Source organism: Lampetra planeri, chromosome 37 (assembly GCF_965212315.1).
Source record: "Lampetra planeri chromosome 37, kcLamPlan1.2.h2, whole genome shotgun sequence".
NCBI lineage: Eukaryota > Metazoa > Chordata > Hyperoartia > Petromyzontiformes > Petromyzontidae > Lampetra > Lampetra planeri.
Genome location: NC_136143.1, coordinates 4,438,396 through 4,454,265, shown reverse-complemented (window position 1 = coordinate 4,454,265; position 15,870 = coordinate 4,438,396). Strand labels below are relative to the sequence as shown.

General features: G+C 50.5%; 1 protein-coding gene across 1 annotated transcript in view; it reads left to right on the top strand.

The window, feature by feature from the left end:
• Nucleotides 1–15,870, top strand: part of LOC144730824 (uncharacterized) — a 101,138-nt gene that overhangs the window by 61,693 nt on the left and 23,575 nt on the right. The window contains 4 exon segments of the mRNA XM_078611599.1: nt 369–450; nt 1,318–2,794; nt 4,109–4,402; nt 13,403–13,517. Coding sequence (XP_078467725.1) covers nt 2,326–2,794; nt 4,109–4,402; nt 13,403–13,517 — 878 coding nt within the window. The 5' untranslated portion in view covers nt 369–450; nt 1,318–2,325.

Below are 15,870 nucleotides of genomic sequence, written 5' to 3'. Positions count from 1 at the left end.
TTGCCGGGGGCCGAGCACATCCGACATGTAATATGTATATGTCTTAATCTTCTTGGTTCTTTCGGTAAAGTCACGTAGAAGGGAAGTAACAAAATAATAAAAATAAAACATAATAAAATAAAATAATATATTATGTTTTATTTTTATTATTTTATTACTTCCCTTCTACGTGACTTTACCGAAAGAACCAAGAAGATGAATCCCTGCAGTCACGAAAGCTTTAAATCGAAATATATGTCTTAAGTGAATAGATAAATAATTAGCGCTGTGTAGGGTTAGGTGGGTGGGTGGTTGGGTGGGTGGATGACAACATATCTTGACTTGTTCAAAATCACTTTTTTGTGCTTTTTCTCGTTTGTTTGTTCCAGTTGTACGGGACTAAAGTGAGGGATCACGCGGCTCGCGCTGGCGAACGAACCTCATCGAACATTCCACGGTGGCAATTCATCGGTGAGTCACTGCGGCCGTGACATGGTTTGCCTGGCTTTGAATTATCCCTCGCTGGGGTGGAATATCCAGCGGAATATAAATATTAATTATGATGATAACGGTAGTAGTAGTAGTAAAAAATAATAATGGAATAACGCGGTTAAAGTTAATTGAATCGCAACTTATTTTGATGAATTGTTAGTGTTTGCTTATATGTGTGTGTGTGCGTTGTCAATCACTGGCGTTGCAGCTGGAATATAAACTAAGGGACGGTTTATCTTTGTTAAGGTTTATTTACTTTAAATAAACATATCATGTTTATTATTTTCTTTCTCTGCGCGCGTATAGAGGATTGCCATGTGTACACGTACCGCTTCGTTAAAACAACAACAACAACAACAGCGAATCTAATTGTCCGTTTGTTTGATGGACAGTTCGAATTTTTCTTCTTGGTTCTTACGGTAAAATCACGTAGAATGTAAATAATAAAATAATAAAAAATAAACATAATAAAATAATTCTCACGACGTTTCGGTCACAACGCAAGCAGCCGTCCTCAGACAGAGTCTACTCGACAGACCTGTTCTTCACCTGAGGACGGCTGCTTGCGTTGTGGCCGAAACGTCGTGAGAATTATTTATTATGTTTTATTTTATTATTTGATTATTTCCCTTCTACATGACTTTACCGAAAGAACCAAGAAGATGAATCCCTGCAGTCACGAAAGCTTTAAATCGAAATTTAGTTCGAATTTTGATTGACGGTTGTTCGAATTTCTCCGATTGTGTTAATTTTGGAAAAAAAAGTTGCGTGAGACTCTCTGACTTTACCGACTAAGTGTATCAAATGTCTTTCCCCCACCCTCCCCCCCCATTGGGCTGCATGAAGACAAAGGGTCGTAGCCCGAAACGTCACCCTCATTGACATTTGGAGCGGCTGTTGTTTTACGAAGGCCGTGTTAATGAGGACGGTGGTGGGATTATTTTTGTTTCTTTGTTTTGATTGCGATGCCGAGAAGATTACGTGCGGCGATTTAGCAAGATAAGCATCGTCCACTATATCAACAACAATATCAACAACCAGATCAACAACAATATCAACATCAACAACAATATCAACAACAGCTACAATAATAACAAGATAAAGAGAGGATTAAGAACGTTCGTTTTGATCGAGCGCATGATTTTCTTTAAAAAAAAGCAAATGAAAGAAACACCGAGATTAATTAAAACAAACCACCACGTGCTGACACACATCAACAAGAACGGCAACAGTAGCGACAAACAATATCAAATAAACGACGGTAACAATTACGGTTGATTGTATGGACCTCGTTAAACTTGTGCTGATTATGAATTGAGATATATTTGCAAACCAACTTCGCCGTTGGGATCTTCTCTAATCAAAACCGCGACCTGAACAACAACTCCACAACAACGGCAACAAACAACAAAATATCAACAACTCTGAAAGTATTCTTGGTTCTTTCGGTAAAGTCACGTAGAAGGGAATTAATAAAATAATAAAATTAAAACATAATAAGATACAATTCTCACGACGTTTTGGCCACAACGCAAGCAGCCGTCCTCAGGTGAAGAACAGGGCTGTCGGGAAGCTTTAAATCGAAATTTAACTCTGAAACTGTTCATTATCGGACCCGAGTTGAAAATCTATTTTTTCAATACTTTGCCGTGAAGACTCAAACTCTTCCAACGCCACCACCACCACCACCCACCGCACAAACAAACTCCCCCCCAAAAAAAATCACTCCCAAGTCATCAGCGCTCGGATGAACCGCACGTACGCTGCCCACTGCGGCCGCGGCGCGGATTCAAACGAATCTGGCGGCTAGCCCGTCCCAGCAAGAGCCGGCGATCTGACTCCAACTCGAGCGCGATGCCGGCCCCCTCGGCGCACTGGTCCATGCAGGCCACCGCGGCCGCGCAGAGGCGATGCCTCCTGCTGCTGAGGCCTCGCCCCGTCCGGCCTCTCAGATTCCTGGCCCTCTTGGCTCTCTACCTGTCCGTCGGGAGTCTTCTGCTCTCCCACTCGGCGCCCCTCGTCGCCCGTCTCGCCGCCAGGGCTGGGGTCGCTGCCGGGAGTGGTGGTGGTGTTGGTGTTGGTGGTGTTGGTGGTGGTGGTGGTGGTGGTGTTGGTGGTGGTGGGGGTCACGTGGTGGTCTCGACGGACGTCTTGGAGGAGCCTTCAGGAGCTCCCTTGGAGGGGACCCTGCAGCAGCTGCAGCAGCAGCAACAGCAGCTGCAGCAGCAGCAACAGCAGCAGCTGCAGCAGCAGCAGGGAGCTGCGTTGGGCGTCGGCATGTGGGCCTCAAGAGGGTCCGTGTCGGAAGGGACTCACAGAGATGGTGAGGTGGTGGTGGTGTGTGGGTGATTGTGGTGGTGGTGGTGTTGTGGGTGATTGTGGTGGTGGTGGTGTTGTGGGTGATTGTGGTGGTGGTGGTGTTGTGGGTGATTGTGGTGGTGGTGGTGTTGTGGGTGATTGTGGTGGTGGTGTTGTGGGTGATTGTAAGGTGGTGGTGGTGTTGTGGGTGATTGTGCGGTGGTGGTGGTCGTGGTGGTGTTGTGGGTGATTGTGGTGGTGGTGTTGTGGGTGATTGTGCGATGGTGGTGGTCGTGGTGGTGTTGTGGGTGATTGTGGTGGTGGTGGTGTTGTGGGTGATTGTAAGGTGGTGTAACGACCAACAACGGTGACGATTATCTGAACCGCTCCTGGGCCTCCCCCTAGATCGACTCGGCCGTAAATGGGTTACGGGTGCGGCGTGTAAATATCGTCGATGGGGAGACAAAGGCGGCCGGGCGCGGTGCTGGCCACCCACCCCCCCTCGTGTGCCGTGCCGGCCTTCATAGCTGCTCGCTAACAGCACTTGACCCAAAAGTCTGGTAAGGCTACACGGGGGATCTTTGGCTTTGGTGAGTCTGGTGGCAATGGCGTGTAGAGTTGGTGAGGTTGATGATGATGATGTTTGTTATTTAAGATTAAGATGATGATGATGATTATAACAATGATGATGATGTTTACGATATGTGAAATTTGATGAAGATTAATTATCTATGATTTACAATGTTTAACTCGATGCTGCTGACGATAATATTGATATTTATGAGACAAGTGAAGTTAATTGTCACAATAATCATTCAGGACGTCCAACCACAACAGTAATACCACCACAACCACCGTTATCACCACCACGACAATCACCACCACAGTTACCGCCACCACTATCACCACCACCACCACAACTACTGTCATCAACACAACCACGAAGACCATTAATATCACCACCACAATTACCATCATCACCACTACCAACACAATCACCACCACAATTAGCACCAGCACTACAAGCACCACCACAATTACCATCATCACCACCACGTCCATCACCACCACCACCACTACTATCACCACCACAATTACCATCATCACCACCACGCCCATCACCACCACCACCACAATCACCACCACAATTACCATCATCACCACCACGTCCATCACCACCACCACCACTATCACCACCATAATTACCATCATCACCACCACGCCCATCATCACCACCACCACCACTACGGCCGCATTTCCCTGAATCTCCATCCATCAACTCTCCCTCCCCCATCCCCCCTCCCCCTCTTAAACCCCCCCCTCCACCTTCCACCCGCAGCTTCGCCCCCCGCCGCCTTTCCAGGGCTACCCCGCGGTGGTGGAGGTGGTGGTGGTGTTGGTGGTGGAGGTGGTGGTGGTGGTGGTGGTGGAGTTGGTCCGGACGAACCCTTCTCTGGGGGGGCTCGCATCATCAAGTACCGGCCCCCCTGGATGCGACAGCGAGCCGAGGGCAGCGAGCGTCCTCAGGGAGGATACGGGGGGGCAGTGCAGCCCCCCCTGCCCGGAGTCGTGGGGGGCAGCGGTGGCGGTGGCGGTGCGAGAGCTGCCAGCGAGCAGGACGAGTCCGGGAAAGGTGAGGACGAGTTTACCATCATCATCACCATCTTCATCATCATCACCATCAACACCATCATCATCACCATCATCATCACCATCATCATCATCACCATCATCACCATCATCACCATCTCATCATCATCTTCACCATCACCACCATAATAATTTTCATCATCACCATCATCACCATCATCACCATCATCACCATCTCATCACCATCCACCTTCACCATCATCATCATCACCATCATCATCACCACCATAATCATTTTCATCACCATCATCACCATCATCTTCACAATCATCATCACCATCACCATCATCATCTTCACCATCATCATCTTCACCATCATTACTATCATCTTCACCATCATCACCACCATCATCATCTTCACCATCATCACCATCCTCATCTTCACCATTATCACCATCATCACCATCACCACGATAATAATTTTCATCACAATCATCACCATCATCACCACCATCATCATAACTGTCATCATCTTCACCATCATCACCACCACCATCATCATCACCTTCATCATCACCACCATCATCATAATTTTCACCACAATGACCATCACTATCACCACCATCATCATCAATTTAACCACAATCATCATCACCACCACCATCATCTTCACCATCACCATCATCACCACCATAGTTTTCACCACAATCATAATCACCATCACCACCATCATCACCAGCATTACCATCATCACCACCACTATCATCATCACATACAAACTCCACTCACACTCACTCACACCCTCACTCACACTCGGCAGAACGCACGAGTCGGGAATCGAACCTCGGGGCATCTTGCTGTGAGTGCGCGAGTTATTTTATTATGTTTAATTTTTATTATTTTATTACTTCCCTTCTACGTGACTTTACCGAAAGAACCAAGAAGATGAATCCCTGCAGTCACGAAAGCTTTAAATCGAAAAAGTGCGCGAGTTATTTCCACTCATCATCGTCATCATCGGGATTGGAGAGTGCGTACACCCCGCTGATCCCCAGCACTGCATCTAACACCAGGGGTGTGATTGACAGGGATGTGATTGACAGGGATGTGATTGACAGGGATGTGATTGACAGGGATGTGATTGACAGGGATGTGATTGGCAGGGATGTGATTGACAGGGATGTGATTCACAGGGATGTGATTGACAGGGATGTGATTGACAGGGATGTGATTGACAGGGCTGTGATTGGCAGGGATGTGATTGGCAGGGATGTGATTGACAGGGATGTGATTGACAGGGATGTGATTGACAGGGATGTGATTGACAGGGATGTGATTGACAGGGATGTGATTGGCGTGCGTCAGCAATTAGTGACACGTGCTCGGCTATCTCTGATTGGAGAGGGGGTGGGGGAGTGGGGGGAGTGGGGGGGAGTGGGGGGAGGCGGAGGAAAGGGGGGAGGGCGATGAGGGGGGAGGCGGGGCAAAGGGGGGGGGGGGGCAATGGGGGGAGGAGGCGGCGAGTAAAGGTGTCAAGGCCCAAGGTGGATTATGGATATGTTTGCATACATACAAAGATACAGATCCCCCGTATAGCCGGAACAGACGGTTAGGGCAAGTGCTGTTAGCGAGTGGCGCCTATGAAGGCCGGCACGGCACACGAGGGGGTGGGTGGCCAGCACCACGCCCGGCCGCCTTTGCCTCCCAAGTGACGATGCTCACACACCACACCAGGTGCTCATTTGAGGCTGAGTCGACCTAGGGGAGGCTCAGGACCGGTTCATATAATCGTCACCGCAGCGGAGCGCTAACCGCTGCACCACCGCTCCGCATACGGAAAGCCACGCTCAACACTCATCCCTCTCCCCCCTCCTGCACCCCGCCCCTCCACCCCCAACTACCCAACCTCCAATTTAGAATCTGTCAATTACACGGGGCATTTAAATTCACGACACACACACACAAACGACTGGGATAAGTACTACGCGAGGGTTTTACGGTGGAATTTGTTTATAATTATCTCGGTACGAAGATAGGCGACCAGCTGCCACTGGCCGCCCATACACAGCACCGCTAACAGCCTCACACACAGCTACAGACACAGCTACGTACACAGCTACAAGCACAGCTACACACACACACAGCTACACACACAGCCACACACACAGCCACACACAGCACCGCTAACAGCCTCACACACAGCTACACACACAGCTACACACAGCACTGATAACAGCCTCACACACAGCTACACACAGCTACACACAGCACTGCTAACAGCCTAAAACACACAGCTACACACACAGCTACACACAGCACTGCTAACAGCCTAAAACACACAGCTACACACACAGCTACACACACACACAGCTACACACACAGCTACACACACACACAGCTACACACATACAGCTACACACACAGCTACACACACAGCACTGCTAACAGCCTAAAACACACAGCTACACACACACAGCTAGACACAGAGCATTGCTAACAGCCTCACACACAGCTACACAAACAGCGTTGCTAACAGCCTCACACACACAGCATTACTCACAGCCTTGCATAGCCAAAGCTCCTCCGGCTAGCCTCAACCGGCTGTTGGGGCGAGTGCTGTTGGCGAGCACTTGTGAAGGCCGGCACGGCACACGATGGGGTGCGGCTGACCTTCTGCTGTAGCAGAAGGGTCATTGCCCGAAACGTCTCCCTCTGATATATTTCTTGATCGTTTTTTAAAGTCGCGCCCCAGTGTTGCTGCTTACCGATGTGTTGTGGGCTTTGACGCTGTCGCTGCTGGTGCATCTAACATAACATCGCCACGTATTTATTCTAGATTTGAAGCGTTCGTGACTGCAAGGATTCATACTCTTAGTTCTTTCGGTAAAGTCACCATGTAGGTAAAAAAAATGAAATAAAAATTAATACAAATAAAACAATAAAAATCACGACGTTTCGGAGGCAACACAAGTCTCCGTCATCAGGATGGGTATAGGACTCAAAATCAAACGATTATTATAATTTGTCTCGTATCATTCGAATCGTATTCATGTTCCATTAAAGGTGAAGGCGCAGCCCCTGCAATGGCTCGCTCACGCCTCCGCTGGCGGAAGAGGCTTCCACTGCACGGGGCTCTTGACGCCCACCCCCCCCCCCAACTCCCCCTCCCCTCGGCCCCATCTAGCGGACGGTATACTTGGCCTACTCTTCCACTCACGCGCCAACGGTTGACCAACCGTGGTATTGGTCATGGATACCGTGCAGGGCTTATCTGGACACATAAACATTGTATTGGGGGGGGGGGCGGAGAATATTGGGGGGCTGGGGGGGGCGGGGTAGTGGGGGGGATGAGGGGCGGGGAAGGGGGGGGCAGGGTGGGGGGCGGAGGGGCGGGGTAGTGGGGGTGTTGGGGGGCCAGGGAGATGGGTTGGAGGGGCATGGAAAGGGGGGGCAGGGGGGCGAAGTGGGGGGCGGAGGGGCGAGGTAGTGGGGGGGGAAACAGGGTTGGGGGGGGGCGGGGTCACAGAGCCCTAGCTCAATATTATAAGCGGTTACCATGGTTACTAATCCTTTATATAAATGTCAGCTGTTCGGTGGTGGTCCACGTCAGTCCTCGCGGACCGGACACAATCAATGTTGCCATGGAAACCAATCAACACGTGGTAGCGGCACAACCTTTTTACTTTACACCATTTAGAGCCTGAAACGTTCACGTATTTTTTTTTCGTGAATCTAATCGATGCATCTGGTTTGTTATCTTCAAATTGTTGAAACGACGAGGAAAATATTGACGACAAACCAAACAACTGGCTCATCGTTAACCGCCTCGTCGGGTGGCGGAGGCTATCGACGACACGAATTTAGCCAGAGCGTTAAAATAATGCCCGTTGAAGTGTAAACATAATTATAAAACCTACAGGTCGGTGGTGCACGGACATCCCGTTTCAGAACCACGTTCATCCAGCAGTGGATCGAACACTGCTGTCCGATGCTGCTGCTGATGATGATGATGCTGATGATGATGATAAAGTATCGGCAAAACTTGTGCCATCCCACACGGCTGCCACCTTCTGAGGTTCCAAAAACAAAAGCGACGTGGACACATCATTCGGGACACACATCGAGAGAGAGAAGACGATCCTGGGAAAACCCGGAGCAGGTGGCAACCATCCTCACAGCCCGACCGGGGGAGGGGGGGAGGGGTGGTGGGGAGGGGTGGAGGGGAGGGGTGGAGGGGAGGGGTGGTGGGGGTGGAGGGGAGGGGGGTGGAGGGGAGGGGTGATGGAGAGGAGTGGTGGAGGAGAGGGGTGGTGGAGGGGCGGGGTGTTGGAGGGGAGGGGTTGGAGGGGAGGGGGTGGAGGGGAGGGGGTGGAGGGGTTGGAGGGGAGGGGTGATGGAGGGGGTGGAGGGCAGGGGAGGGGGTGGAGGGGCGGGATGGTGAAGGGATTGGAGGGGAGGGGTGGTGGAGGGAGGGGTTGGAGGGGAGGGGTTGGAGGGAAGGGGGTGGAGGGGAGGGGGTGGAGGGGAGGGGGTGGAGGGGAGGGGGTGGAGGGGCGGGGTGGTGGAGGGGAGGGGGTTGAGGGGAGGGGTGGTGGAGGGGAGGGGGTGGAGGGGAAGGGGTGGAGGGGAGGGGTGGTGGAGGGGCGGGGTGGTGGAGGGGTTGGAGGGGAGGGGTGGTGGAGGGGCGGGGTGGTGGAGGGGAGGGGTTGGAGGGGAGGGGCTTGCATATACCGACTACGTCATTGCCCCAAACCTCGAATCTAATCGGGCGAGCAGCAAGGTAGAACTCGCGTCAGAGAAGGCTGGCGGCAGATGATTAAATGCGCACGTGGTTGAGACGCGGGGGGGGGGTCCCACCGGTGAAGGAACGACTCCTCGGAAGAAGAATCCTTCTCCTCTTCCTCGTTCCGTTAATTCATCGTCTGTCACCACCGTCGTCATCAGCAATCATCATCAGCAGCAGCAGCAGTCACGGTTTCTTCACTGCTGGATGAAGGCCTCTCTTTCTCAAGGGTCCCTCCCTGCGAGCCAGCGGCTTAACAAACCAGCATCAGAATATCTATTTTTGTTATCCTGGGGGAATTTGGATTGGATGGTTCCATCTCCTTTATTTAATTAAAGGCATATACAGTATATATATACACACCGAACATATACTGTATGTAAACTGACTCAGTTGGTTCTGCGCAATTAAAATATAAACAGCAACAAACACGACCCCACTCAGTCCATCAGCAGACTGTTTGTTGTTGCTGTGGATTGTTATTGTTTGTGTGTGGGCACGGTGGGGGCGGGGGGGGGTGTGTAGGGGGAGAGGTCGGATCTCTACATGACAGTCTCTTGTAGCTCGCAATGTCAGGCGGGTCAGTCTCTCTCCGCAGCTGCACCCTGGGGATGCCGAGGAAGGAACGGCGGCGATTATCAACAGCATCGTAGGGCCGCTCGAGTGACAGATGGAGATACAATTCAAATGTCAAACGAAGGACTGGGCTGGTCACCCCTCCCCCCCTTTTCCTCCTCCTCCTCCCCATTCCCTCCCACCCCCATCCTCCGTCTCCCCCACCCCATCCACCACTCCCCTCCAGCACCTCCCTCCCCTCCCCTCCGGCCCTGTAAATTCGCCCTGCATGTGTCCTCGTGTCAATCATCAAGGCTCGCAGCGCCGGGCGCTAATTACAAAGGGATTAGTGGCCGCGGGGACACGCGCCGTGTCGGTCCTGCGGCCTGGTCGCGTCTGTTATGGGCCGGTGCGTCGGGTAGTCGATCATACGGTGGACTAACCCACTCGCTCACTCACTCACCCACTAACTCACTCACTCACCCACCCACTTACTCACCCACTCACTCACCCACCCACCCACTCACCTACCCACTCACTCACCCACCCACCCACCCACTAACTCACCCTCCCACTAATTAACTCACCCTCCCACTAATTCACTCACCCACCCACTAACTCACTCACCCACCCACTAACTCACTCACCAACTCACTCACCCACTCACTCACCCACTCACCCACTCACTCACTCACCCACCCACTCACTCACTCACCCACCCACTCACTCACCCACTCAATCACCCTCCCACTCACCCACTAACTCACTCACCCACCCACTCACCCACCCACTCACTCACTCACCCACCCACTCACTCACCCACTCAATCACCCTCCCACTCACCCACTAACTCACTCACCCATCCACCCACTCACTCACCCACCCACTCACCCACCCACTCACCCACTCACTCACCCACTCACTCACCTACTTACGGCACTCGGCGTCCGGTGTCTAGTCAGCACGTTTTTTATCCCTCTTTCTTTCTGTTTATTTATCTGAAGTCACACGGCACTCACTACCCCACCCCCGCCGCCGCCCCTGCCTCACCTCCCTCTGGGGATGTTGCACTGCGGAGTCTAAATGGATTTAGCTTTCAAGGGCGCTGATGCGCGAACATCGAGGGTTCTTCTCTTGCATACCGGGGGGGGGGGGCTCACCGGTGGTGAGTGGGGGCCGTGGACTTACTGCGCGCGGAGACGCGAACATTGAAACACGGACACGCAGAGAGACACGCGCACGCGGGGACACACACAGAGGGGCACATAGATACACATGCACAGAGACACACAGATACACACATACACAGAGACACACAGACACAGACACACACATACACAGACACACACATACACAGAGACACACAGAGACAGACACACACATACACAGAGACACACAGAGACAGACAGACACACAGAAACAGACACACACATACACAGAGACACACATACACAGAGACACACAGAGACACACATACACACAGAGACAGAGACAGACAGAGACAGACAGAGACACACAGACAGACACATACAGACACACACAGACAGACAGATACATACACAGAGACACACAGAGACAGACAGACACACATACACAGAGACACACATACACACATTAACATAGACAGACAGAGACAGAGACAGACAGAGACACAGAGACAGACAGACAGACACACACAGACAAACACACACAGACAGACACACACATACACAGAGATAAACAGAGACAGACAGACACACAGAGACAGACACACAGAGACAGAGACACACAGAGACAGACAGACACACAGAGACACACATACACACAGACAGACAGAGACACACAGACAGACACACAGACAGACACACACAGACAGACACACACAGACAGACACACAGACAGACACACACAGACAGACACACAGACAGACACAAACATACAGACACACACACACAGACAGTTCACCATGGGACCATGGGAGTTTAGTTTACTGTGGACAGGACTCGGCAACGTGCAGGTCATAAGGACCGCGCTTCGTGAGCGCCAATAGTAACGGAGCGCCACCGTTTCGTAGTCACCACCACAGCGCAATGCGCCTCTTGAAATGTTGAAGTTGTTTATATCGACCGCCTTTGTCTCCCCAGTGGCGATGTTTACACACCGCGTCAGGTACTCATTTGAGGCTGAGTCGACCGAGAGGAGGCCCAGGACCGGTTCAGATAATCGTCACCGGTGTTGGCCGTGAGCGGGAATCGAACCCCGGGTTGCCGGCTTTGTAGCGCAGCGTAGCGCTAACCGTGACACTACCGCTCCCCACACACACACACACAGACACAGACAAAGATCCCCCGTATAGCCTTCACAGACTGTAGGGACAAGTGCTGTTAGCGAGCACTTATGAAGGCCAGAATGGTACACGAGGGGATGGGTGGCCAGCACCACGTCCGACCGCCAGTGGCAATGTTTACACACCGCACCAGGTACTCATTTGAGGCTGAGTCGACCTAGGAGAGGCCCAGGACCGGTTCAAATAATCGTCACTGGTGTTGGCCGTGAGCGGGAATCAAACCCGGGTCGCCAGGTGCATAGCTCAGCGCCCTAACCGCTACACTACCGCTCCCCACACACAGACACACACACAGACACGTGATACTTAGACAACCAAAACACACGCGCTTGCCGTTGTATAGCAGCATTAAGCTGCGAGGTTGTAATCGATCCTTTAATGATTTTTCTCACCTCGTGTAAACAACCTTGCGGCCAATGACCACTATTAGGGTCGAAAGAGGGAAAAAAAACACCTCCAATTACAGAGGCGGCTAATACATATACCGTAGTTACGTTCTAGACAGATTTAGTTAAGGGCCTGAATCGAATTAAGGGTGTGGGAGCAGTGGTTAGCGCGCTGCGCAAAACAAAACGTAAAGACGCGAACGATAACAAAAAGTCATCACAACAAACTACAGGTTGTTTTAAAACTATGGGCACAATTTCAAAGCAGTATATTTCACGATGGCAACATGCTACAATCACACGCAAAGCTACAAACGGTTCAATTGGATTGGTGGGGCTGGGTGGGGAGGGACTGGTCACCCCGTGGTGCCCTTATAAAACTCAACGTTTCACGTACTCACGCCGGCTTGTGCCCGCCCTCACAGTCGGGCATATTTGCGGAATACACCACGCCGCCGTTGACCCTGGCCATTGACCGAGCAACCCAACGTTCCTACCAGCTCCCTCCTCAGGAATGTGTTTGGAGGTTGTGTGTCTCTCTCCCCGTGGTCGCGTGGATTTTCTCCGGGTCCCTGCACGTTTAGAATGGACGCGCGTTTAGAATATGTTTGCTGCTGCTATAATTCTCCACGTGATGATAAGCCCGCTTCGTTGAGCTGTCATTTGTGGCAGCCAGGTCGCTTCTGAAAAAAAAGCTACATAGCTCAGTGGGCCTTACCTGGTCGAATAAAAAAAATATATATAGTTTAGTTAACAGTTAGTATAAATATATGCTTTATTAACGATTTCTCACGTGGAGAGAAAGATGGAAGGGAGGGATTTATTTTCTCGGACCATGGTTTTGATTCGTATTCTCTTTTTCTCCTCCTATCCTCGCATTCCGTCTCATCTCGTCCAGAATGAGAATAATTATGGACACTGGAGGAATCCGATGAGCTATGAAGCTCTTTTCACAGCTGCACCCCCCCCGTCCCCCCCCCCACCGCCCCCCAGCTCGCTACGTGGGCTGCTTCGCTGATGATCCCAAGCAGAGGACTCTGCAAGGACTCGTGCTCTACGACTACCGGAAGATGACGCTCTTCCGGTGTCATGACAACTGCGCCGATCGGTGAGCTTGGGAGGGGGGGGTGAGGGGGGGGTGAGGGGGGGGGTGAGTTTGGGGGGGGGGGGGCTGCGACGGGGGGGGGGGGATGTGCGTGGCTTCTTCCATTCGCATTGAGGCGGTGAAAACCTCCCCACGCCAACATCACCACCAGCACCACCATCGTCATCACGAGCCGTGGTCTATCAACTGCTGAATGAAACGTTCCCCACGCCAACATCACCACCAGCACCATCGTCATCACTCGCCGTGGTCTTTCATCTGCTGGGTGTAACTCTCCCCACGCAAACATCACCACCACCGTCATCATCGTCATCCTTAAGTGCGGCGACCTTCCCACGCCAGCACCTTCATCATCATCAACATCCACGCTCTATCGACTGTTGGATAAATACCTCCCCATAGTACCGCCGCCATCAATCATCATCATCTCGAGCCATGGCCTATCAACTGCTAGTTGAGAACTTCCCCAACACCACCAACACCACTCATCGCGATGATGGTGGTAGTGGTGGTGGCAGGGGCCCTCCTGCAAAAGAGCAATTGAACTCAGAGGTGGATAAATCCTTTGTCTTTGTGCGTCTCTTCCGCGCGCTGCGCAGTGCGATGCTTGCTGAAAGGCCACGTCATTCCCATTGCATCGCGAGAAAATTATCGCTCCCAAACCCCCTCGCCCCCAACCGCGGCAACTTCTCCTGCCTCGCGCAATGACGCCCCCGTGATACTGAATCAGCGACACCGCGCGCCGCCTTTCTGTGTGGAGCACCAGACGAAAGGACACACAGACATTTTAACAGACTGTTGGGGCCAGTGCTGTTAGCGAGCAGCACGCCCGGCCGTCATCGTCTTCGGTGATGTTTACACACCGCACCAGGCAAAGATGTGGAACCAGCGGAGGTCCCAAACGGTTCAGATAATTCATCGTAATAATTCATCGTAATCATTCACCGTAATCATTCACCGTAATCATTCACCGTAATCATTCACCGTAATCATTCACCGTAATCATTCACCGTAATCATTCACCGTAATCATTCACCGTAATCATTCACCGTAATCATTCACCGTAATCATTCACCGTAATCATTCACCGGTGTTGGCCGTGAGCGGGAATCGAACTCGGGTCGCTGGATTTGTGGCGCAGCGCGCTGACAACTACCCGTCACTTCCCCACTAGACACAGACACACATGAACAGACACGTCGTTATGACTGGGTGAGAACCCCATCAGCCTGAAGATTCAACACAATGGAACGTTTGCGCAGCCTGTGCTGTCGCGGGGTTTTTGGTTTATTTAGGGAGGCATAGAGACAGTCTGTTAAGGCTATGCAGGGGGATCGTTGTCTTTGTGTGTAAAATATACATTTCTTTTCTAGATTTGAAGTTTTCGTGACTGCAAGGATTCATATTCTTAGTTTTTTTCAGTAAAGTCACGTAGGTAAAAAAATTAAATTAAAAATAATTTATTTTTATTTTACTTTTATTAATTTTAATTTAATTACCTACGTGACTTTACCGAAAAAACATAAGAATATACATATTTTGAACATGCTTTTAGATTATTATTATTTTGCTGCTATAAATGTGCACGTGGTGAGCCACTTCGTTGACGTGGCGAGGACGCTTCTGAAAAAGAAGCTAATGGCTTCGTGGGCTTTGCCTGGTAAGATAATAAAGAAAAGTATTTGCATTTGTACGGATTTTTTCGCTGCATTTCGCATTCCTATCGTGTTTCTTGTATCGTTTGTTGTTGTGACGTTCTGACCCGCCCTACTGGACAACCGTGGAAAAGCGCTTTATAGCTCATCGGATTCCTCCAGAATACATGAAGATTCTAGATTTGAAGTTTTCGTGACTGCAAGGATCCATATGCTTTGGTTCTTTCGGTAAAGTCACGTAGATGAAAAAGAAAAATAACAGTAAAAAATTATAAAATGAAAATAACTCAATTAAATTTTGCTGTGGCTGTTTCACCTGATGACGGAAGCTTGTGTTGCCTCCGAAACGTCGTGATTTAATGCAGTTATTTTAATTTTATTATTATTTTTATTATAATTTTTCATCTACGTGGCTTTACCGAAAGAACCAAAGATTATACATGAAGACGCTGATTCTAGCGTTGAGTGCTTGGGTGCTAAAGCCCTGGTTACACGGGGAAGACCTTTGTCTGTGTTTTAATTGTTGTGTTTTAATTGTTCTGTTTTATTTGTCTGTGTTGTAATTGTTATTTTAATTGTTGGATTTTATTTGTTAGTGTTTTAATTGTTGTGTTTTAATTGTTGTGTTTTAATTGTTCTGTTTCAATTGTTGTGATTTATTTGTTAGTGTTTTAATTGTTTGTGTTTTACTTGTCTGTGTT